A 22,129-nucleotide genomic window follows, 5' to 3' on the forward strand; every position below is an offset into this window, starting at 1 on the left:
GGCACTCTGAATCATACCCATCATATGTTCACACAGGAACAGCAGCCTCTCCTCACATCAGCATTTTGGGTTTTAAATCATACCCAAAGTACTCCAGGTGTAATTGCTTCAATTTGTCAAATTGCTCTGCATGGCCAGCTCCATGTTGCTGTATTTTTGTCCACGTGTCCTGTGCAGTGTGTATACACCATGACTCGGAGCCAGAAATCAGTAGATCTGCTGCCTGTATGCTGAGAAATAGACTTGCCTATGCATATAATGTTTCCTGGTGGAGAGACAGGATGCACAATCATATTCCCCTCATGCATACCTTGCACGACTAGCTTGGCTCTGGACTGGGCGTCACCAATGTCGCAGGTGTAAGTGTCACTGTCACTTTTCTCCAAGTTATTTATGGTCAGCTGCAGGACTTGTCCTTTCTGTGTGATCTCGTATTTCTTGCTAGCCTTGAGTTCAGCTATGCCTTTCCTCCAGACCACAGAGGATGCAGCTTTCTCACTCTGGCACATAAAAACTGCAGTTCCACTTTCATCAACTTTCAGATCTGAAAGTTCCTTGACAAAATAATTAGGTTTTTCTGGAAGGAAAAAAAAAAAAAAAAGTAGACAGACAGATTTGTTACCCAAGCAAGTCCTGAGCATACACAGTGGTCTTGAATCGCTTCTGCCCCCCTTGTAGAATCACAGAATAGAGAGTTGTAGAATCACAGAATAGAGAGTCATAGAATCATTTAGGTTGGAAAAGTCCTTTAAGATCATCGAGTCCAACCGTCAACCTAGCACTGCCAAGTCCACCACTAAACCACGTCCCTAAGCCACTCATCTACTCGTCTTTTAAATACCTCCAGGGATGGGGACTCCACCACTTCCCTGGGCAGCCTGGTCCAGTGCTTGACAACCCTTTCGGTGAAGAAATTTTTCCTAATATCCCATCTAAACCTCCCCTGGCGCGACTTGAGGCCGTTTCCTCTCATCCTGTCAGATGGAACGGATCTAAGAAGATCACCAGGTCCACCTCGTGTCACAGGACATATCAGGTAAAATATTTCCAGAAAAGTTTAATGCCATTGTACAGGTACTGGTGAGGTCTCATCTTGCAGGCCGCGTACAGTTTTGATCACCCATATTCAAAAAATGCTCATTACATGGCACATAAGATTCTTCAGTACCTACAAGGTGTTTTTTCAGAGGGTTGTTTTTTTTTTTTTTAAAGCTTTTAATCCATGACATTATTTGAAAACTAAAAATTGATCCTGTTTAGGGAGATAGGAGAGAAGAACCTCTCCCACAGGTTGTAGGTATTTACCCCAACTTCTGTACATGCCAGCCCCCTGTGCATGCTTCAACTGACCTTGCACTGTGATCCTGGCTTTCGTTTTAGAGACTTCTGTCTCACAGGTGTACTCCCCACTGTCCTTGACCGTGGAGTCATGGATGATCAGAATGGCCCGCGTTCCCTCCTGGTGCAAGTCATATTTCTGGCTTTTTCGGATCGCTTTGCCATCCTTGTACCACCTGATGCTCACATCAGGTTTCGACAATTCACAGCTCAGGCTGATGTCCTGCCCCACTGCTGATGTTTTATCCTCCAGCGGTTTTGTAACCTCAGTAGGTTTTTCTGAAGGGAGGTGGGGGGGAAGGAATTTTGAATAAAAATCATGGTCATGATCACTATACAGTTGGGGTTTTTGCAATTCAAATATCCAGCAAGTTTTCACATTCCCCAATGAATGATTCATATTATGTTAGGGAAGGGAGGGGAAAAAGCACTCTTGCTCTTTAGTACATATTAATTGCAGTTATGGGCTCTCAGCGAATATTAATGATTGCTTACAGGAACTGAGGACTTGTCCTGATGGCATCCATTTCAGGGGCTGTCATTCTGTCATCACTGAAGTTACTGTAGGCATGCAGTTATGGTGGGATCTGTCTCACTAAATACAGACATCTGCGCTATAGAGGTAAGTAGCAGAGGCACTCACTCCAGGGCTGCTGTACAGCCAGCAGCGATCTGCTAAGTACAGGCAATAGACTTCAAGGAACAATTTATTTTGTCCTAAATAGGTCTAACTGCGGATGATGAACTATGTCTGAAAGCTACCTATTTCTTCTCTCCACTGACTACCCAGGGAGCCTTGGGTGATTATTTCTGATGCACGTAGTCTAGGTAGTAATTGCACAATTACACTACCCAGTGTATTCTGCAATTCTCAAAAATATCTATAAAAAGTTTCAGCCTTTCACTTGTTTTTAAGGAAAATTTCAGTGCTTCAAGGCTCCCAGAGAAGGCTGCTATTCACTTTGATCATAACAAGAGTTTGCCTTCATGGTTTACTGACATACCTTAGTATGTCAGTAGAGAAGACGACACCCAAGAAAACAAACCCCAGAACCTTTCTGATCTCATTACCTTTCACAATCAGAGAAGCCTTGGAGGTTAGACCACGGGCAGTGAAAATGACTTCCCCAGCATCATCAGAAATCACGCTTTTGATATTGAGCATATATTTCCGACCCATGTTAGAGGCTTTAAATCGCCCACCGCTTTCCACTTTGCTCCCGTTCAGCGTCCAGTTGAAGTCGTCAATGCTTTCATGGGACAAAATACACTCAAAAGTGCAATCTTCTCCCTCCTGGATTTCAGTGTTCTTCAGCCGTTTGGTGATGCCAATGTTCAGTTCTGGAAGACAAAATCTAGGTTAATACAAGGAGAAAGGGCTTTTATGATTGACATGAGTAGTAGTATTGACATTTTTAGCTCATCAGACTGGTTTATCTACTTGACTGGCAGGACAGCACTGCATTCCTTACAGATGTATTTGACACGGGAAGGATTTCTCAGACATTATCCACTCAGAATCACCACAAAGCTATAGACAAAAGGAACAAGTGAATTTCCTGGCTTTGCTCTGGAAGGACTGCATGGAGAACAGCTCACTCGGTGGAAAATAGTCAAGATTCAATGAGATAGAGGGGAGAAAACCTGTCAGGTAGGAAGTCTCTGGGATGTTGTGTGAAGTTTTTCTCTATGATGATATGAAAAATGGGATGTTTGAATTTGTTAATTTGTTACCATCTTACCCCTCCTGGTGTTCAAATCAGACAAATTCAAAATTTGTCTCTTTATCAACATAAGATTGAATGCCATGAACACTTCTCTTTCCTTCAAGCAGCCACAAGGATTAGAGGACAAGCTGAATTTCTGGGTTCTTCAACAGACAACATTGTACTACTTTTGTGTTCCCACAACGAACTCTGAATTAATAGCTCAACAGTCTGAAACACAAGCTGCTTGGATTTTTTGGGGGGTTTTTTTGGTTGGTTGGTTGGTTTTTGAGAAATTATTTGCTCTTCTGGGAGGATTTCTGCACCTTAGGAACGTTCAGGAAGGAAACATTGTCACTACACTCTTGACACATGATTTTCACTGAAACACCAGACCTACATCAAAGAGTAACAGGGATTATTCAGACATCACCATGTTATATGAGGCTCATGGAGGTCACTTTCTCGTGAGAGAGAAAGTGACCAAGCCCACCCGTATTTGCAGCACCCCTTGACTGGCCATCATCCACAATACTTACCCTGAACGCTGACCTTTGACTTGGCAACATCAGTGCCAATATCACATGTGTATAAACCTGCATCTGTCTTTTCAAGGTCATGGATAAGGAGGCACAGGGTCTTCCCAGACTGTATCTGCTCATACTTGTTACCAGAAGTGAGCTTCACACCATCCTTTTTCCAAACAGGTTTGACCTTCTCTTTGGAGACTTCACATTCCAGTTTAATCACACCTCGCTCCTCACCAAAAACATCGTCCAAGGACTTCATGAAGACAGCAGGCTTCTCTGAAGGTTAACGGGAAAAACAGAGAACAGCCAGGATATTTGAGACATTTTCAATTGCTACTAAATATTTAAAGAGAGCTTGGCAATGCTGATGATACCAATGCAGTCTCACAGCTCATGATTGGAATGAGTTTTAGGGAAATCAGAATTTATTAGTGGGAGGATGCATGGAAGGAGAGAGGCAGCCTGCATTGCCATGGATGGGGAGTGATATTCAGCGCTGTAATCGTGGTCTCTCTTATGACTGCACACCTGTGAGATTGCAAGGACTCCTTTTTTCTCTGTGTTGGGGCATCTGTCAGGCACAGGACATCCCATCACAGGGAACGGGGCTTGCAGCAGGCATCTAGGGCCTCAGTGAAGGCCAGAGGGACAGCTTCACGCTTCTATGGAATAGCTACTCAACAAGATAAACTAGGTTTAAGGAAGCATTTCTCTGCATCGTGGAGGAGCAGAAAATGTTCTCTGGGAACGTTCTTTCTCATTGCAGCAGTCTACACGTAGAAAGGGATCAGGGGGTTAGAAGAAAAACGTGTGAAGAGAAATAATTGGGATGTAGGTCTTCTAAAGCCAGAGAGCTGGCACTGCCTTTTCATGAAGCAGGATTCATACAGTAGGACCAGCAATAAAAGGATATTCTGCACATTCTCCTCACTCTCCTGAACATCTTTGCTCTTGCCTCTTTGTTTTATTGGTTCCCTTTATCTAATTAAAAATATATTTGACACAGAGGATATTTATACGGGGGAAATTTTTGACCAGATATAAAAGAAAGAAGGAAGAGGAAATCCTTCAGACTCTCTGAGTGGATAGAGTAAAAGAGTTAAATTATTCAGATACTCTGGGAAGAGCAAATTAGTCATGATCAGGAGGCAAAATGCAAAGGAAATCAGAGACATTATTCTCTAAAAGGGTGTGGAGGACGTCAGACTGGTTTTCAGAGAATGGCTCAGAACATTTCCCATTCATATTTCCAGGTACAAGAAGGAGTTAATTTAGGATAACAAATCACTATGATTTACCTGAGCATGCATGTACAGGTGTGTTGCTAAAGAAAATATGATTTTGAAATTTCAGTGAGAGTTTTACCTCACGTTTCTGACATGCCTAAAATAATTCACGCAACTTACTGTGGCTTAGCTGATGCACAAGAACATGTTAAACCACAGCAACTCAAAGTTTGGTCACACATCTAAGACACATGAAGGACAGCAGCAAACTGCCTTCTCTTTGCTGATTCAGTCCAACTCCAGAACTGACGTACTAAAGGTGTGCCCTACCCTTGGAAGTACACTGAAGCTCACCTCCTTGCAGACAAAAATATTTAGAAACGAACAGTTTATAGACTATATATTACTGAAGAGACCTACAAGTAAAGGAAATTGCTCTTCAGACTATCCTAATAAGTAAAAGCATGATAAAGAGCTATGGAAAGTTTTGGCAGGACATCAAAACAATCTTCCTTAGAAAAATCATCAGCTACAGTAGAAACTTACACTGGAAGAAAAACCCTGCATGCCTATTACTCGGTCCCGAAGAGGTGAAGCTTACGAGCAGGATTCCTGCATGGGTATGGTAGATAAGAGCTCTTTTGCATCTCTTTTTTACATTCAGGAGGAGTGTGATCACAACCCACCTATCACCTTCAGACGCACGGTCTCTGACACCTTGTCTGACTTCATTGTCACTGTGCCAGCATCCTCAGGCTTGACCTGCTTCATCGTCAGCGTGTAGCAATTGCCAACGTTCCTGATGTCATTGAAATTGTTGGTGTAAAGGAGGGTGCCGTTGAGGAACCATTCCACATCCTCGTCGTCGTGAGACAGCTCACAGGAGAAGACAGCAGAACTCTCTTCTTCAATTTCCACATCCTGCAGGTGTTTGAGTACTTCTACATTGCGGGCTGTAGGAAACCAAGGTGCACCATCACCACTGTCACCATAAATCAGTACTGTTACCACAAATAGATTTCATAGTGTTTAGAGTTTATTAGATGATTTCGTCTGGTCTCCTGTACACCATGGGTGATTACATTTCATTTACTTGGTTCTGCATTTAGTCCAACAAAAAACATCCATTAAAAAGACCATGTTGTCCAGAGCCCTCAGTTCTCTTTTAACACATAAAACTGTTTTGCTTTTTTTTTCTTTTTAATTTAAAAGTAAGTCAGTCTTTGTAAAATGGTAATGACATTATAGTGATGCCTAAATACCCCACAGAGCTCCAATCCCTGCGTGTTCATCACTGCACACACACAAACACATTATAACTAAATTATCCCTGACTCCCTGCCAAGGAAACACAGAGGATGAGGAGATGAAGACAATGGGTTTGGTCACAAACAGCAAGTACGAAGAGATTAAGCAAATTGCTCGGGTTTAGGGAGCAAGAGGAATTTAATTTTCTTTCCCAGTCCTTGGCCAGAGGTTTCTCTTTGCAGCTTCTCCACCCATGAAATGCTGTTTCTCAAGGACTAGCTAACTCGGAAGAAGGTTTGGGAAGTATTAAATAATTTTGTCGTTTGGATGAACCTCTTCAAGCCCAAACTGTTACCAAGAGCTGCTTCCTGGACTTCTGGAAACGATGCCGTGGCTCACCTCCAAGTCTTGCTGAAAGTGACACAGTGATCATCTTTTCTTACAGTTTCACCAGAGGTGAAGAACTGTCTAAAAACAGTGCCATACCAGGATGAGGTAGACCATCATTATGAATAATAAATGTATAGCACGTATAAAAGCTGACACAGTGATCAGGAAATGAAAACCACAACCAAGATCACCCGAATCAGAGGCCTGTAGCAGGTTAACGTAAAGGGCATTTCTAGCAAGAAGTACCAAAGAGTTCTAGTTCCTCAGGTGAAATGGAAAATAATGTGCCTTGAGAAAGATGCATGAATTTCTGCCTTACCCAGATGGTGCCCTTCCACATGCATTACCTACTTTATGGTAAGTGCTGGATTTCAGTATCATGGAATATCAGCACATTGCGTAATACAGTCGGTTCACTTAAGATATTGCATTTATATAAAATTAGCAGGAGAGAACTGCGGGAATCTACCTCTACTCAAGAAGAGAGGTCCAGGGTGAAATACTGAACCATAAAGATATCATAGAATCATGGAATAGTTTGGGTTGGAAGGGACCTCTAAAGGTCATCCAATCCACCCCCCCTGCAATGAGCAGGGACATCTTCGACTAGATCAGGTTGCTCAGAGCCCCGTCCAACCTGACCTGGAATGTTTCCAGGGATGGGGCAGCCACCACCTCTCTGGGCAACCTGTGCCAGTGTCTCACCACCCTCAGCGTAAAAAATTTCTTCCTTATATCTATGCAACAGGCAAGCATCCCTGCTGCAAACCGCTCATACCTTCAACGGTCAGCGTGGCTTCGGTCTCGGCATTTCCAGCCCTGCACTTGTACACGCCAGCATCTTCGGGCTTCACCTTCAAAATCTTGAGCTCTGCCGAATGCTGCTCCCTCTTGATTTTGTACTTCTCAGAGGGCTCGATGGGTGTGTGGCCTTTGAACCACTTCACAACCTTTGGAGAAGGCCTGAAGTCGCAGGACAGGATGACTGAATGGCGCTCCAGAGCTGTCTTGTCCTCCATCTTCCTGGTGATCTGTATGTGGTAATCTGCAAAGCAGGGTTGGCAAAGAAGAAAGGATCAATCTGAAGAAGAGGAAAGTTTCTAATCTGTATTTCATGCCAATTAATTTCACAAAACAGTTGTGAACGACATACATGAACTGCTCAGATGGTGCTACAAGTTTCTGTTACAGAGCTGATGTGCTTTGAAGCTAAAACGGCATGATGATCTATAGGGAGTGCTGGTTTCTGTAAGATAATACTGTACATTAACTACCAAATGCATGGTCCAGTGCTTACTGAATTGCTCTCTAATTAAGGTTTTTAGTCAAGTAAGAACAAATTAAAGACAAAACAAGGACTTCAGGATATGATTGGAGATATTTACAATGATGACAGCAGAAGATAAAAAGCCTTGAAGCTTTGTCCCAGATCAAGTCAATGACAAAGTAGATTAAGTAAATGAGCTATCAAACTTGACTAGCTCAGAAATGGGACAAAATAAACTCTCCTGGCAAATTGCATCTGTTTTGTCCTCTTTGGTAAAGTCAAGAAGAAGAAAAAAACCCAACCAAACAAAAAAAACAGTCTTAGCTCAATAGATTTGAATACCAGGTTTGAATACCATGCACACCAAACTCATTTAATCAGATCCCTTCCTAAGACACTGCTGTCTCATTTCATGCATCCAACGTTGCTCCCAACAACTTGTAATTGGGAACTAAGCAGATCTTCCATAAATTTCCAAGACCCCAGCCAGTGGAGCCTGCACATTAGACAGTACGTATGAAAAATTACTTTCCAGGGACTGTAAGAGGGAGAATCTCTCATGGTCTAATTCAAGACATAACCACATTACCTCTGACAAGCAGGTTTGCTGTGGATTTTGATTTGCCAATGGAGAACTGAATGGTGCCTGTCATATCAGCACTGGTTTTCAGTATTGTCAGACGGTGGATCGTGCCTTCTTGCTGCATGATAATGTTTCTGCCAGCCTGTAAGACTTCTCCGCGTAGAGACCATTTGGGGGGTTTCACGGATGGAATGGATATCTCGCATTCAAACTTGGCTTCTTCAGGCTCAGTCACATCCTCATCACACAACTCCTTTACGATATTAATGGATTGTTCTAGATGAAGGATGGAATGAGAAAGCAGGGATTTAGGAGTCACGAAAGAACTCTTTCATTAGCATCCTGCACACTCATGCCATCTTTTCTGCATTTGAATACTGCACTTATTGGCTCAAAAGGCCTTAAAACATCCTTTTTTTTTTTTCCTATAAAAATAAACATATATTGCTGGTCACAGGTCAGACAGTGAGACTGTGACACAGCCTCAAGAGAATCCAGATCTCCTGATTCCCAGTCCTATTTCTAAAGCCACCTTCCAATCCTGATATCAAATACTTGGCACTATAAAATGGAAAAGAAGGTTCACTGAAATGCAGATGTTGATAATGGGAAAGACTTTGGTTAGCTACAGCAACTTTTCTCCAAACAATAAACTTTCTCTGGCATATCTGATAAACTTCTCTGGAACAGGAATTTCATCACTTTCCTTAGGAGAATATACCATATATTTATTTTACAGGATGTTTCTGCACTTATAATCCTAAAAGGATTCAATATCAATGGACTTCAGAATAAATCAACACTGAATTAAAATACTTTAAGTGGTATTTTGTTTTCAAAGTAAATAACCAGGGCTTTTTGAATCAGCCAGTCCTCCTTCCAATGCATCCTAGAGGGGAAAAAATGGTTTACTACCTTCAACAAAGAAATTAGCGCTGCTTTTGTCATCAAAGGCATCACAAGTGTACGTGTCCTCATCTTCATAATCTGCATCGTTGATGATGAGTTTCCGATAAACACCTTCGCTCACAATTTCGTATTTGTCACTAGGGTGAATTTCAACGTCCTTTTTATACCATTTAACTTTGGCACTGGCACGAGACACCTGGCACTCCAGGAATCCCCGGTGTTTTTCAAGAGCAATCTTATCTCGCAAAGGCTTCACAATTTTTACAGGCAGCTCTAAAAGGAGTAAAAAAAGATGGAATAATCAGTACAGTTTCCGTGAAAAGTGCCAATTAAAAAACTCATTAGCAATATTTCTTTTATGTTCCGTTATTCGGATGATGACAGGAATCCCCACTATGCTAAGCATTCAACTAGCACACAGCAAGTGAAGAGCTAATGAGAGGAAAACTTTTTATCCCTATTTTACCACTTGGATGGCTGAACTGCAGCGATAATAGGTAATTAACTCGACACTACACAGCAGCGCTATGGCAAAGCCAGGGACTGATCTCGAATTTCACGAACTCCTCATCAGTGTGTTAATTCAAATGTCCTCCTTCTCTCTGTCTCTGTCACACTGCTTAAGTTAAACACAAAAAAATGCTGTATTCTTTTTAAACATACACCAGAAAGAGAAAATGCAGGAGAAAGTCAAGCTACAGCTTTTTGTCCCTCAAAGTTCAAACACGACTTTTGATGTCTTAGGGTGCAAAACCAACCTCCTGAGAAAATAAACTGTGTTCTTTAGCAAAAGTTAATTCCCAGACTGATATTTCACATACAGTAAGGTAGGCAGGAGTTTTTCTTTCCCTGAAAGCTTTAGGTGTTGTTTAACCTTCTTCACATTAAAAGCGAGGGAAGTTGGTTGGTTTGTAACATGAGAGAGCTTAAGCAGTATTGGCATGAAAAGCATAATTACCTTTTACAGTAAGCTGGGCACGAGATTCTGCCTTTTCTGCTACAAATTTGATCTCTGCTGCATCTTCAACTTGGACGCGTGTGTAAGTCAGCGAATAGGTCTTTCCTGAGAACAGACACACAACCAGACATAGCTTCCCCTGAGCAAACAGCTTCACTCTCCAAGGCACACTGCCAGGCTGAGCATCGCTCATCTGGTTTCAGTGCATCACCACCTGCTCCCACGGCAGCCAGGCCGACCATTCCCCTACGTCTATGTCTCTGTATCAAAGGCTAACCTAACCTCAGCTCCTCCAAGGACTGACTGAATGTGGTCCCCACCATCTGGAAAGTACTCGAATCAGAAGGATCCCACCCACTCTCAGATGATACAAATTCCTACCCGCTGTTGGCAGCGTGGGATGGTGGGATGACACCAAATTTGCCTTACTAAAAGTTCCCATCATGTCACTGTCACAGCCTAGCTGCAGCCCCAAAACAAAAGGGGAACTCTCTGCTAAATCTTCTTAACTTCATTTTGAAGGTCAGACCTTTCTGCCTAGTCTCCCATACCAGCACCTACTCCAACCCACCCTCATTCAAGAATGAGATCCCCCTTTTTCATCCTACCATCTTGACGCATTCTAATATTGTCGGCAGCCTTCAGCTTGTTGTCATTTTTGTACCATTGGGTTTGGACCTCATCATGTGAAATCTCACAGACGAAAGACGCGCTCTCGTATTCATTCACTTCCACATCTTCCAGTGGTTTAACAATATTGATATCTCGGGCTGTGAAATCAGAGAGACAGATATTTATTTGGGGTTTCTCCATAACTGAGTGCGGTGTGTTTACCTTCTGCATGCTTGCATGGAAAAAATGGATTGTGTTTTATTCTAGACCAGCCTCCCTTCCTGGGTGGTTTTGCTCTTCAGCACACTAAATACATTTTACACTTGAACCTACAGGTAGAATCACCAGCCACAGTGGGGCTCGCTGCAAGAGGATTTTATGGATGCCGGAACTTTATACAGGTTTTAAAAGTTAAACATATTAATGAAAGAAAAATCTGCCAAGGAAAACTGAACACGAGCCTACAATCTCTTGTGTCACTATAAACCTGTCTCATTCACATGCTTCTCTGCATGCTCTTTTTTTGCTCCCTTGCTTGTGTGTCTGGACTGTATCAGCCACAGGGACCTGAGCCACATGTTTTACCTAGGAGATACGTTTACTTCAGAGTCCCCTGAACTCAGTATAATCCTCTTTAACTCTGCAGCTTTGCACTAGCTTATGTCAGAACTGACCCATATGTCTGTGCTACTGCAGCCCTTTCCTTTTGAAAGGGAAGGCCTCAGTACACCTTGGATCAGCCTCAGGACCAGAACTCGGATGCAAACCAGCCAGCATTCAAATAGCAACCCATCCCGGTCACAAAGTCAGGGAGAAAAGGGGGAGTTCAACAGAGCAATGGAACAGGACAGATGTTCACGAAGATATTGCTGAAGTGGCCACATGAGGACAGCATCTAGTAAGCAATAAGAAAGAGCTGATCTGTCTTTTCAGATGCCCCTCTGGAAAATAACATCTGCCAGGGCACAGCAGGCCTGTCCGTTCAGTAACTGGCCTTCAGCACGAGCTTGTCTCTGGTGCCTCAGAGCCCGGTGACAAAACACATCTGGCGCTTGACCAGTTGCACAGTGCAACACACAGAGGGAAAACCTGTCTTGAGCATAAAGGAGAGATGCAGACAGAAATCCTGACACTTTCCTTAGCATTTACAACATAAAAAAGTAGGGCACATCTTGAGATCATACCCAGGGATTGCCCAGTCTCTATTCAGCCAAAGTCCTCCCGTGACAATGGCAGAAGCTAAACCAAACCATGTGCACACCAGCCATTGAGTCCCTTCTTTGTGCCAGGCTGCCCGGTATTTGCTAACTTGCCAATTTAGAAACACCATTCAAATTCCAGAGAACAGAAATCACTTATGATAAATGGAAAACTAAGTTAGCACCTCTTCCAAAAATACTCCTCTAAGGATAGAGCAAGCACAGGACAGCTCTGCCAGCACTTTCTCACTAGGATGAAAAAGTTACCCAAAATGAGTAATTGCAAAATACACAAACTGTCCACGAAGCATTTCTTGCTGTGTAGGCAAAAAATACTGCAGTAGATGTAATTTCCTACTTCAGTCAAACATACCATGAACCTTTAGGGTAGCTGACGTCTTGTCTTCAGCTGCTTCACATGTATAGGTTCCCTGGTCTTCATATTCACACTTGTGAATAATGAGGCTTCTCTTATTTCCCTGGGAAATAATCCCCACCTTTTTACTTTGCTGGAGCTCCTTCCCATCCTAGAAGGGAAAAGGCCAAAGCAGATCACTGTCAACTCTTCTATGTCTGCAGTGAGCAAAACAAACATTCAGATCTGTGCTCAATTCACCTGTCTCATTGGACTTAATGGAACTGTGCTTACCGGAACATATGTTGAAACGTGAGCACAGTGCAAAGTTTTCAAGAAGCAGGAACGGCTGAAGAACATGCATAACTTTTGGTTGACCTTAGACACCTATTTGAATGCTTAAGGCACTGTACAGGGTTGGCAATAAGCTCCGTCAGACATTACCTTGAAGAAATGCTGTTATCCCCATTTAAGGGAAGTATCAGCTGAGCCCCAAGGAAGGTACATGAAATGCCTGAGCTGATCCCCAAAATGACTGTCAGGTGCAAAGGGAATTGAGGCTTCACCTTAAATCGCAGTTCCCAATGAGTCTATAAATCCTGGGTGAGAACTGCTAGGCACGAAGTAAAGCACAAGAGTGCATTGCTATCAACAGCAGTACTCACATTCTGTGCAAGAATAGAAAAGTTTAACTTTCAACCCAATAAACACACCCAGTAAATAAATAAGAAAGTGATGAAGTGGGCAAGTAAATGAACATAAGGACGAGAGCGCAATGCTAAAAGCTGTATAGTAAAGGCTCAGACTCCCATCCAGTGGAAGTGAAACTAAAGGCTCACATTCCCTTCCAGAGAAGTCAGAAATTAAAATACCACTATCCGTTAAATGCTGTACCTTGAACCACTTAACATCCACGTTGGGCCTGGACAGCTCACACTCAAATGTGACCTTGTTCTTCTGAGTTACACTGACATCTGCCAGAGGTTTGCTGATTCTCACGGGCAATTCTGCAAAAAGAGAGAAAGTCCAGTTAGTGGGGAATTAGGTCTCCAGGACCGTCTGGCACAAGCAATAATCATAGAATCATAGAATCATTAAGGTTGGAAAAGACCTCTAAGATCATCGAGTCCAACTGTCAACCCAACACCATGAATAGGCAGAGCCTAGCTTCCATGTGACAACAAAATCCTATTGTTTTGAGCACATTATCATGAGTTGTTCCGTGGACAATGATGTTACAATAATCCTGTTGACATTAGAAGGATATGTTTCTGATGATGATCCAGTGCTTAACATCCCTTGCAGTTACAAAGAAAGCTTGTTGCTCTCTTAAAAGCTCGCTTGCTGGGTCAGGAGAAGACAACCATGTCCCACACCAACCAGGGCCTGAGACTTTCAGGTCTGTGTACCTGTCACAGTGAGCCTCCCTGATGAATGAATGCCATCTGCTTTGAAGGAGATGAGTCCTGCATCTTCAAGAGTCACCGAAGAAAGAGTCAGTAAATGTTTCTTCCCCAGGACGCCAATACTGATGTTTGGTGAAGGCTTCAGCCGAGCGCCATCCTTCTGCCAGGTCCCTTCCACATCCTCATGCGACACCTCCACCTCGAAGGTGACGGTCCCTTTCTCAGAGACTTCAAGGGGCTGAAGACCTTTCACCAGCTTGATCTGCCTCACTGAAAAAACAACAAGGACAAGTTGGAGATCTCACATCGACAGCTGTGAAACAGCCTGAGGACTTCCAAGATAGATTGTTTCCTTATTCCTCATGCAGGAACCTGCCAATTAATTGGTATCTGCCAATTAAACAGCCACCTTTGCAGGAAATAAAACCTGTTCATGACCATACTGCTGGCATGGCTGCTATTCTTAAAATGGATGCTTTCAGCTGAGACAAACAAGTCAGCCAAACATTGCAGAAAAAGGGCAAACTGGCCCTTTTTCTATCAAGATCCATCACATTCACTGTCTATGCCAGAAATAAGCTTTGAAGTTGTACACACACACAGAGGAGTAGAGGCATTCCTGTGCTAGGTGAGGTGGTCACTAATAACCATCAGGAAGAAACACTCTAGCAGAAGATAACGCTGTTGGTATTTACACTGGGACCAGGCTCCCTGTGCTGTGCAGCAAGAGAAATGTTGCTGAAAATACTTATTCTTCAGGCATGATCCAAGAGAAAGAAGATGATCAGTAGAGATTAATAGAGCATAAAGGAATAAACAATATTGTTCAGCTTTTCAACTAGGGTAAAACAAGGGAGGGAAGGAAGTAGCAGGGAGATGAAAAAGCTTTAAGTAAAAGGAAAAAAAAAGTCCACAACGCAGTGTGAAGTGCACTGACACCTCATAGCTCGGGGGACAAAGCATCCGTATTTTGGGTGGATATTACCTGTTCCCACTACAAGACATCAGTGACATCAGTGCCCTATCAGCCAGTAAAATGAACTTAGTGTTTAAACTTGACTCACCCTTAAAAGAAATTAAGTTGCCAATTAAAAAAAACAACAACAACAAAAAAACCAAACCCTCTACAAAGCCATGAATTATTCACAAAAACCTTCAACTCCCTATGGGTCCTCTGGGAATATTTCGACCTTCCTAGTTCATGTTTAGCAGAGATAATCCACATTCAGCCAGGACCTGAATGCGAATGTGACCAGGAGTGGGCTGTGGGCTCTGTTCTGTGGTCATGGTCTGGACCCAGCTCCTGGGCTGAGGACACCATAGCCTCTCAGGCTCAAACATCTCCTGACAGCACCTACCCCTATGCCGCATGGGGGACAACAGGGAAGAAACTATTTCTCCAAAGGTCCCACAGAGGTGATGTGATGTCCTGGTTTCGGCAGGAATAGAGTTAATTTCTTTTCTAGTAGCTGGTACAGTGTTTTGGATTTAGGATGAGAACAAAGTTGATAACGCACCGATGTTTTAGTTGTTGCTAGGTAATGCTTACACTAGCCAAGGACTTTTCAGCTTCCCATGTTCTACTGACTGAGAAGGCTGAAGGTGCACAAGAAGCTGGGAGGGGGCACAGCCAAACTGGCCAAAGGGACATTCCATACCATGGGACGTCATGCTCAGTACATCAACTGGGGAAAGCTGGCCGGGGGGGGCCGCTGCTCGGGGACTGGCTGGGCATCGGTCGGCGGGTGGTGAGCAATTGTACTGTGCATCACTTGCTTTGTGTATTATTATTATTATCATATTATTATTATTATCATTTTATTTCAATTATTAAACTGTTTTTATCTCAACCCACGAGTTTTTCTAACTTGTGCTCTTCCAATTCTCTCCCCCATCCCACCGGGTGGGGGGGAGTGAGCGAGCGGCTGCGTGGTGCTTAGTTGCCGACTGAAATTAAACCACGACATGTGAGTAGACTATGACTTTATTAACAAACTGGGTAGAAGCACAGTACTGTTCTCCCCAGGAGGGCGATGGTGGACTCCATGTAATGCCAGCTCCTTACGCCTTTCCTGTCCCCTCTGTTGCTGTTACACCTCACATCAGGTTTACAGAGGAGCGTATGCATCCTATGTAGGATCCCGTCTAACCCCTCGCTCAAGGAAGCCACACCGATTCCTCTCTCATGGTCTTCTCCAAGGCCATGACCACTTAAACACAAATTTGCCCCAAGGATGTGTCTTGAACCAGACAAATGAGGGAAGTACAGACCTTCCAGGAGCCTGTGCTTTGCTTCCCAAACTAAGACACCGGCTCTCCTGGCTTTGCTCACTAGAAGTTGCATCAGTCCCCAATTTCTGATCTGATTTTGCAGCTGGTCCCTATCCCCCCAGGGGTACCTCATTCTCTAAACTGAACACTGTGTACCTGCTACTATCTAACCTTTCCCCTAGGTCAATAGATACTCCAGCCCCCCAAACAGTGACTGGACCAAGGAGCAAACTGAAGTTATTCCAAGGAGATAGAGAAAGGGACTTGCAAAAACATTAACTAAATAGCATAGCAATTTCTGACTCAGTAAGTGGCCTCCTGGATATATCCTCACCTGGTGCTGTATGTAGGACAGAAAAATAAAATCACTTTTTCAAAGGTCTTGTCATAAAGCAGCAAGAGTTTGGGAAAGGAAAACTTTTACAGGATTTATTTTAATAGACAATATTTTGCGTCAAGAGATTTGACATTTCATACTCATGTTCCCAGTATAATTTCTGCTATAATTAATTGACCTAATTACGCTTTTCCCTGCTGAAAGCTTAGAGGTGTTTCAGAGGAAGGATCACTTCACTTATGACTTACTTATTTAAGTCTTCCACAAACATCTCCTCCTGGTCACAACCGAAAACAGATATTCAGCCAGATATGTTATTGGTTTGAGTAGCTCAGTTGTTTTTAGGATCTCCTGGCATCTTAAGATCAGAACAGGTGCTTACCTTTTCATGGAGCAACTTTTATACTAGAGTAAATCAACAGATTTTCATATAGCTATTCCTTATTTACCTTGCTCTGAAAGCAATCTCAAACCAAACAGTATCAGTCCAGCTTGGTGGTTTTTAAATAAAGGTCCTCTAAAAATCAGGCTTCTTAACCTAAAGCTGAGCACCAAATAGTAGTAGCTCAATTCCCCAGACTGTGAGCATTTAAAGAACTTCTGCTGACCTCAGTGTAAGCTCTAACACATTCTACTGAAAAGAGGCCATTTGCTTAAATGCCAAAAAATGGAGCATAATTTTAGACTTCTACTTTTAGAGTCTTGCTTTTGCTGTAAAGCAGCGCGAGACCTTGGTGCTGTCTCAGCCGGAGGACTTGGATGCAGAATACATATAGTCTAGTGAGATTTTATATGTGAAAAGAATTTCCTGCTACAGTGAGCCGATTCCCCTTTTTGATCACGGTCACTCTCAGATCACCTTGCGTTTCCATCACTGCATGAAACTATCTCAGTTCCTCAACAGAGGAGCTACTTTTTACAGTGACACTAAGCGTAAGTGATGAGAATGCAGCTGGGTGCCTGGGAAGCACAACCCCAAATCCTCTCTCCATCAGAATAGGAGGTTTATAAACCAGAGACAGATATACATTTATGCTTGCATGACTCACCTTGCACAAAACACTGTTGGCAGCTATCAGGACTACCCAATTACTTCCTATATAAACACTGTTCCATCATTTTTGTTTTTACTACTTGGCCACAGCAACAGCCAGTGTCTAAAAACCAGGTATAACTGAATCTACAACCAACTGGCTGAAACATCTTGCTTCAAGGAAACTGAGTATCACCCAGAGTCTGAAAAAAAACATCTTGGGATGCAATGTGTGAAAAAGGATGGAGCAGCATCTGCACTGCATTCTTCCAACACACTGTGACCATGGAAGTGCTGTATTTCTTTATCTTCTGTGGAATCCATTTAACTGAGACAGTAAACCTGAATCTAATTCTAAATCAGGATCATAGTCACCCATGGTTCCTTGAATAGTCAGAAAGACACTCCAGAAGGTAATTCAGTGCATCTAAGACTTAAAACACGCTCTGGAGGTCTTTTTTTCCCCTCTGTTGACTACAGAAGGAACTGAAAGTGATGTGCTAGATTTAGGCTGCATGAATCCAAGCCTAATCTACCAGCTGCTAGTCACTGGCACTGTCTGTTTTTTTCCTAGAGCTATTCAGTTTGGAAAAAAGATGAGCAACTGCCGACAGAAGTGATAACTAACTGCCCCATATCAGCATGCTAAAGCAGTGGAGTTTTGACAACTGTCAGCCAGGAAGATTTTGAAGATGAAGCTGTCTTAGCAGTGCATGAAAGTGATTTGACAAACCCTGCTCTGTATGAGACAGTCTGTCATCAATTTTTTTATATCTTTGATACCATCAGAAGACCACAATATTATAAGGCTGGAAAGACCTAGAAAGGTCATCTAGCCCTTCTCTCCCGCTCTAGGACACACTCAGCTCTTTACATCATCCCAGACAGATATTTCACTAACCTTTTCTTAAACCCGTGATGGAGGCTCCAAAACCTCTCCAGACAACCTATTCAGTCATCCAGCCATTAAAAAGCTTTTTTTATTGTATAACCTGGATCTTTCTCATTGCAATTGAAGTCCGTTATTTCCTGTCGTTATTTCCACATGGAGAACAGATTGTTCCCTTCCACTTAATAACAGCCTTTTATGTACTTGAAGTCTGTTATCAAGTCCTCCCTTACCTATTATTTATGACCTACACAGCACCAACTGGTGGCAGGGGCTTTGCAGACAAAATTAGATAGTCCTTAAGTGCTTAAATCCTGTCTTCATCTATCCTGTAACAATCATGACAAAAGAATGTAGGAAAAAGACAGAAGTACAGGGCTACAGCTGAGACACCATTAGCTTACTTGAAAGGACAGCACCCTCAGAGAGAAGATTTGCTTTTGTAGTATTTTTAATCCTGACTGAATATAAAGAGACACTCTGAAAGAGGTGGTTTGCAGAGAAGAATTAGGGCAATGGATGGCTGAAGAGGGAATGGTTTGCTAAAAGCCATACAAAGGAAAAAACAGAGTGTACCAGAGAGTAAGAAATTTCAGAGGAAGGAGAAGAATCAGCCAAGGAGCTTAACAGTCAACAGCATGACTGAAAGCTGGTGGGATGAGATGGAGGCAACAAGAATCAGCCAGCTGTTCTCTGTTTACTGCCCTTGCTTCCACCTCCTATCGGTCACTTGACTGGTGGCCAAGCCCATGGTTGCGTCCCTGCATCCCCATGGCAAGTGGGGGTGGCAGCAGCCATTATGATAATGGAAGAGACCAGAATCAACCTCCAAACCCTGTCCAGGGTATTTATAGAACTGGAGATCATTGAACTTACTTTCCACATTGATCTTGGCTTGGGTCTTGTCATCAGGACTCTCACAGCAGTAGAAGCCCCTGTCTGCAAAGGAGATGTCCTTAACGACCAAGGTGTGCTTTGTTCCCTCAGCTTTGATCTCTATTTTTTCACTGGGCTTCAATACAATGCTGTTCCTCATCCACTTCACCTCTGCAGGCTTGGTCAGCTCTACCTCCAAGGTCACTGTGCCCCTCTCCTCAGCTGTTCTGGGCTCCAGTTTCTTCTTGAATGAGATTGAGGCCTCTGCCAAAGGAGAAGAAATATTAGTAAGAATGTAGAAGATTCAGAAAACAGGCTTTCAGAGTGAATTAAAATGGTGGCTCATGTATCTCCAGTCCCAATGCATTCTGGGCATCTGTATTTACTGATGTGAAAGCAGAATTTCCCTACTGCTAACGTAATCGGTCAGAGGGAAGGCCACATGAAACGACATAGGTCATAGCATCAGTGACAGCCTGTCAAAGAGACATTGTCGCCTCCTACCTCGGACTCTGAGATTGGCTGTGCTTTCTACACCCTCAGCATTGGCGGAGATTTCAGCTGCATCTTCCAGCGTCAGATCAGTGATGGTGAGGCTGTGGTTGGTGTCCTTCTGGGAGATCACATACTTCTTGCTGGCTTCAATCTTGACACCATTCCTGAGCCAAGTGACCACGGCATCACTGGGAGAGACGGTGCACTTGAACACAGCCTCTTTTCCTTCCTCAGAGACCACGCTGTTGAGACTCGTAACGAATTTCACCACTCTGGGAGCTGATGGATAGGAATAAAACATTTAGGAGCGTATCTTTGAGACATGGCATAAACACCTTCAAAGAGCCAAAAGCTTCGATGATTTATTGGAAGCAGCAGTTTTTATTACTTACAGTAAGTGATCACAATAATGGGTCATCACATTTCCCATGTCTAAGTTTTGCATATAAAGATGCCAGAAGAGAGGGGCAAAGAGGGGGAAAAAAAAGTCCCATCTTAGATTTGGGATACTTAATTCCAGCCTCAAATGCAATATGAAGGTCAATTTGCCCACATATTAAGAGACCTGAGCTCAGCAGGTCTCAAAATCATTATGTTCTTCACAAAGATGTTCCACTGACGCTGAGAGAGGAAGTGGAGTTTTGTATTTTGCTGTCAACACAGGAGACCGCACAAACACATGAACAAACTCAACTTTGCGGAGTTGTAATGGCTGAGGACAAAACCCAAGGATCTCTCCACATTGTCACCATGCAGTTCTAGAGACATACCTTTGGGGGTGATGGTAATGCTGCTCTTGTCATCTCTGGACTCGCAGGAGTACTCTCCCTCATCCTCAGCCCGGATCCCCGTTATTGTCAGTGTTCGCTTGACCCCTTCCTCACGAATCTGGAAACGCTTGCTGGGCTTGATCTGAACTCCGTTCCTGCGCCACACCACCTTCCCTTTAGCATGGCTCACGTCACAGGTCAAAGAGACGCTACCTCCAATCTCAGCATTAACAGCTTCAAGTTTTTTGACAAACTTCACTGGGATTTCTGAGATGCAGAAGAAGGAAAAAATGATGAGAAAGGAAAAGATAAGAAACCTGTTCTAAGAAACCATTTCTGGCCAACTTTAAAAGAGAAAAAAAAAAAACCAAAACCCAACACCCAACAGATTTGGGGATCAGGGTAGACAGAAACAAACCAGAAAGGTGGAAATTTAGGGAGATTCCTTTGATGTGGAATTTTAATATCATTATCATTCTGTAAAGCAAGAACAGTGCTTTTAAACAGGATTGGGTTTTGCCTTCCTTCCTTTCTAATTTCGTACCCAATGAGACCATGCGGTGTTTTTACATCAGAGCCTGATTTGCCTGACTAAATGTAAAAATCCATATGGATGCACAAGCTCCAGCCACCTTTGTCTCTGCCGTCACTGGAGACGCAGCCAACGGAGTCAGAGAAATCCAGGGTGTGATTTCTTTCATCCTGAAGGAGACATTTCAACAGGTCAGATGTATCATGACCTATTAGCAACCACTCCTCTGCAATAACTCCAAAGGGAGCTGAGGGGGTGCATCTCAGCTGCAGACATCTCCAGTGTGAGTGTCTGAAGAGAAAGGAGCAGGCCTTTGCTCTGGGACATCACCCCTCTCATCTCCATCTGTGGACCAGCTGTATTTCATCCTTCTTGTGAATTTATAGCCTTAGCCTTGACTAGGGAACAGCATCCCAGGTACACCATCCGGGAACAGAGGAGGATACAATTCAGGTCCTGTTTCCCCATGTGACTAACTCACAAATCTTCTCCTCACACAACATCCCTCTATATCCTCATCAGCTTCATCATGCTGGTGAGCCGAGTGGGGAAGAGCTAAGGCTCTGCCATGCTCCAGCTACTGGGGTTAGGAGACAGAAACAGCATGATGACAGTGGGGAGCAGACACCAGGAAAAGCACCCGTCGTAGGCCTCCTTGTTCCCCTGAGTGGCCAGCAAAGGACAAAAATTGGGTATCTGGAAGCAGGAGAACTTTGCTGGCCCGTGGTGGGGCAGCCACAGCAGCTGCAAGAGCAATTCAAGCCTTGAGGTTGGAACGGTTTTAGAGAGAGTTTGGACTTCACCTCCATCCTACCATGAGGAAAGCATAGCTAGTGGGGTGGGACACGACCTGTGTGCTGCTCTCTGCTCACCTTTCACCTGTACTTTGAATTCCTGCTTGTCACTCTTTGTTTGGCAAGTGTACACGGCAGTGTCTTTGCTTTCAGCCAGGTTCACCGTCAGGGTCCTGGACGCCCCCTCACTCTTGATCTCATATTTCTTGCTCGCCTTGATTTCTGTTCCATCCTTGAACCACTTTACTGCAGCAGTTTCAAGCGTTACTGAAGTAGTCAGTGTGATGCTTTCATGTTCTTGAACAATGAGAGGTTCTTTCTGGACAACTTTCTTTTCAAATTTAGCCTCTGGTTCTAGGAAAGACATTAAAATAGGAAAGCTAATAACGTAAATCTCAAATCCTT

At 43.4% G+C, this 22,129-nt stretch overlaps 1 protein-coding gene across 1 annotated transcript in view; it reads right to left on the reverse strand.

Moving 5' to 3' along the window:
- The window catches only part of OBSCN (obscurin, cytoskeletal calmodulin and titin-interacting RhoGEF), a 208,484-nt gene that overhangs the window by 129,099 nt on the left and 57,256 nt on the right, over positions 1-22,129 (reverse strand). The window contains exons 21-37 of the mRNA XM_076332060.1: positions 21,803-22,078; positions 20,399-20,665; positions 19,638-19,907; positions 19,134-19,397; positions 13,731-13,997; positions 13,216-13,328; positions 12,340-12,493; positions 10,764-10,925; positions 10,156-10,260; positions 9,204-9,470; positions 8,295-8,564; positions 7,217-7,483; positions 5,487-5,753; positions 3,584-3,850; positions 2,410-2,679; positions 1,351-1,617; positions 311-577 (exon numbers count right to left, since the gene is read on the reverse strand). Coding sequence (XP_076188175.1) covers positions 311-577; positions 1,351-1,617; positions 2,410-2,679; positions 3,584-3,850; positions 5,487-5,753; positions 7,217-7,483; positions 8,295-8,564; positions 9,204-9,470; positions 10,156-10,260; positions 10,764-10,925; positions 12,340-12,493; positions 13,216-13,328; positions 13,731-13,997; positions 19,134-19,397; positions 19,638-19,907; positions 20,399-20,665; positions 21,803-22,078 — 4,020 coding nt within the window. The remainder of the gene's footprint in view (positions 1-310; positions 578-1,350; positions 1,618-2,409; positions 2,680-3,583; positions 3,851-5,486; positions 5,754-7,216; positions 7,484-8,294; positions 8,565-9,203; positions 9,471-10,155; positions 10,261-10,763; positions 10,926-12,339; positions 12,494-13,215; positions 13,329-13,730; positions 13,998-19,133; positions 19,398-19,637; positions 19,908-20,398; positions 20,666-21,802; positions 22,079-22,129) is intronic.

The sequence above is a fragment of the Aptenodytes patagonicus genome, chromosome 2 (assembly GCF_965638725.1).
Source record: "Aptenodytes patagonicus chromosome 2, bAptPat1.pri.cur, whole genome shotgun sequence".
NCBI classification, from domain to species: domain Eukaryota; kingdom Metazoa; phylum Chordata; class Aves; order Sphenisciformes; family Spheniscidae; genus Aptenodytes; species Aptenodytes patagonicus.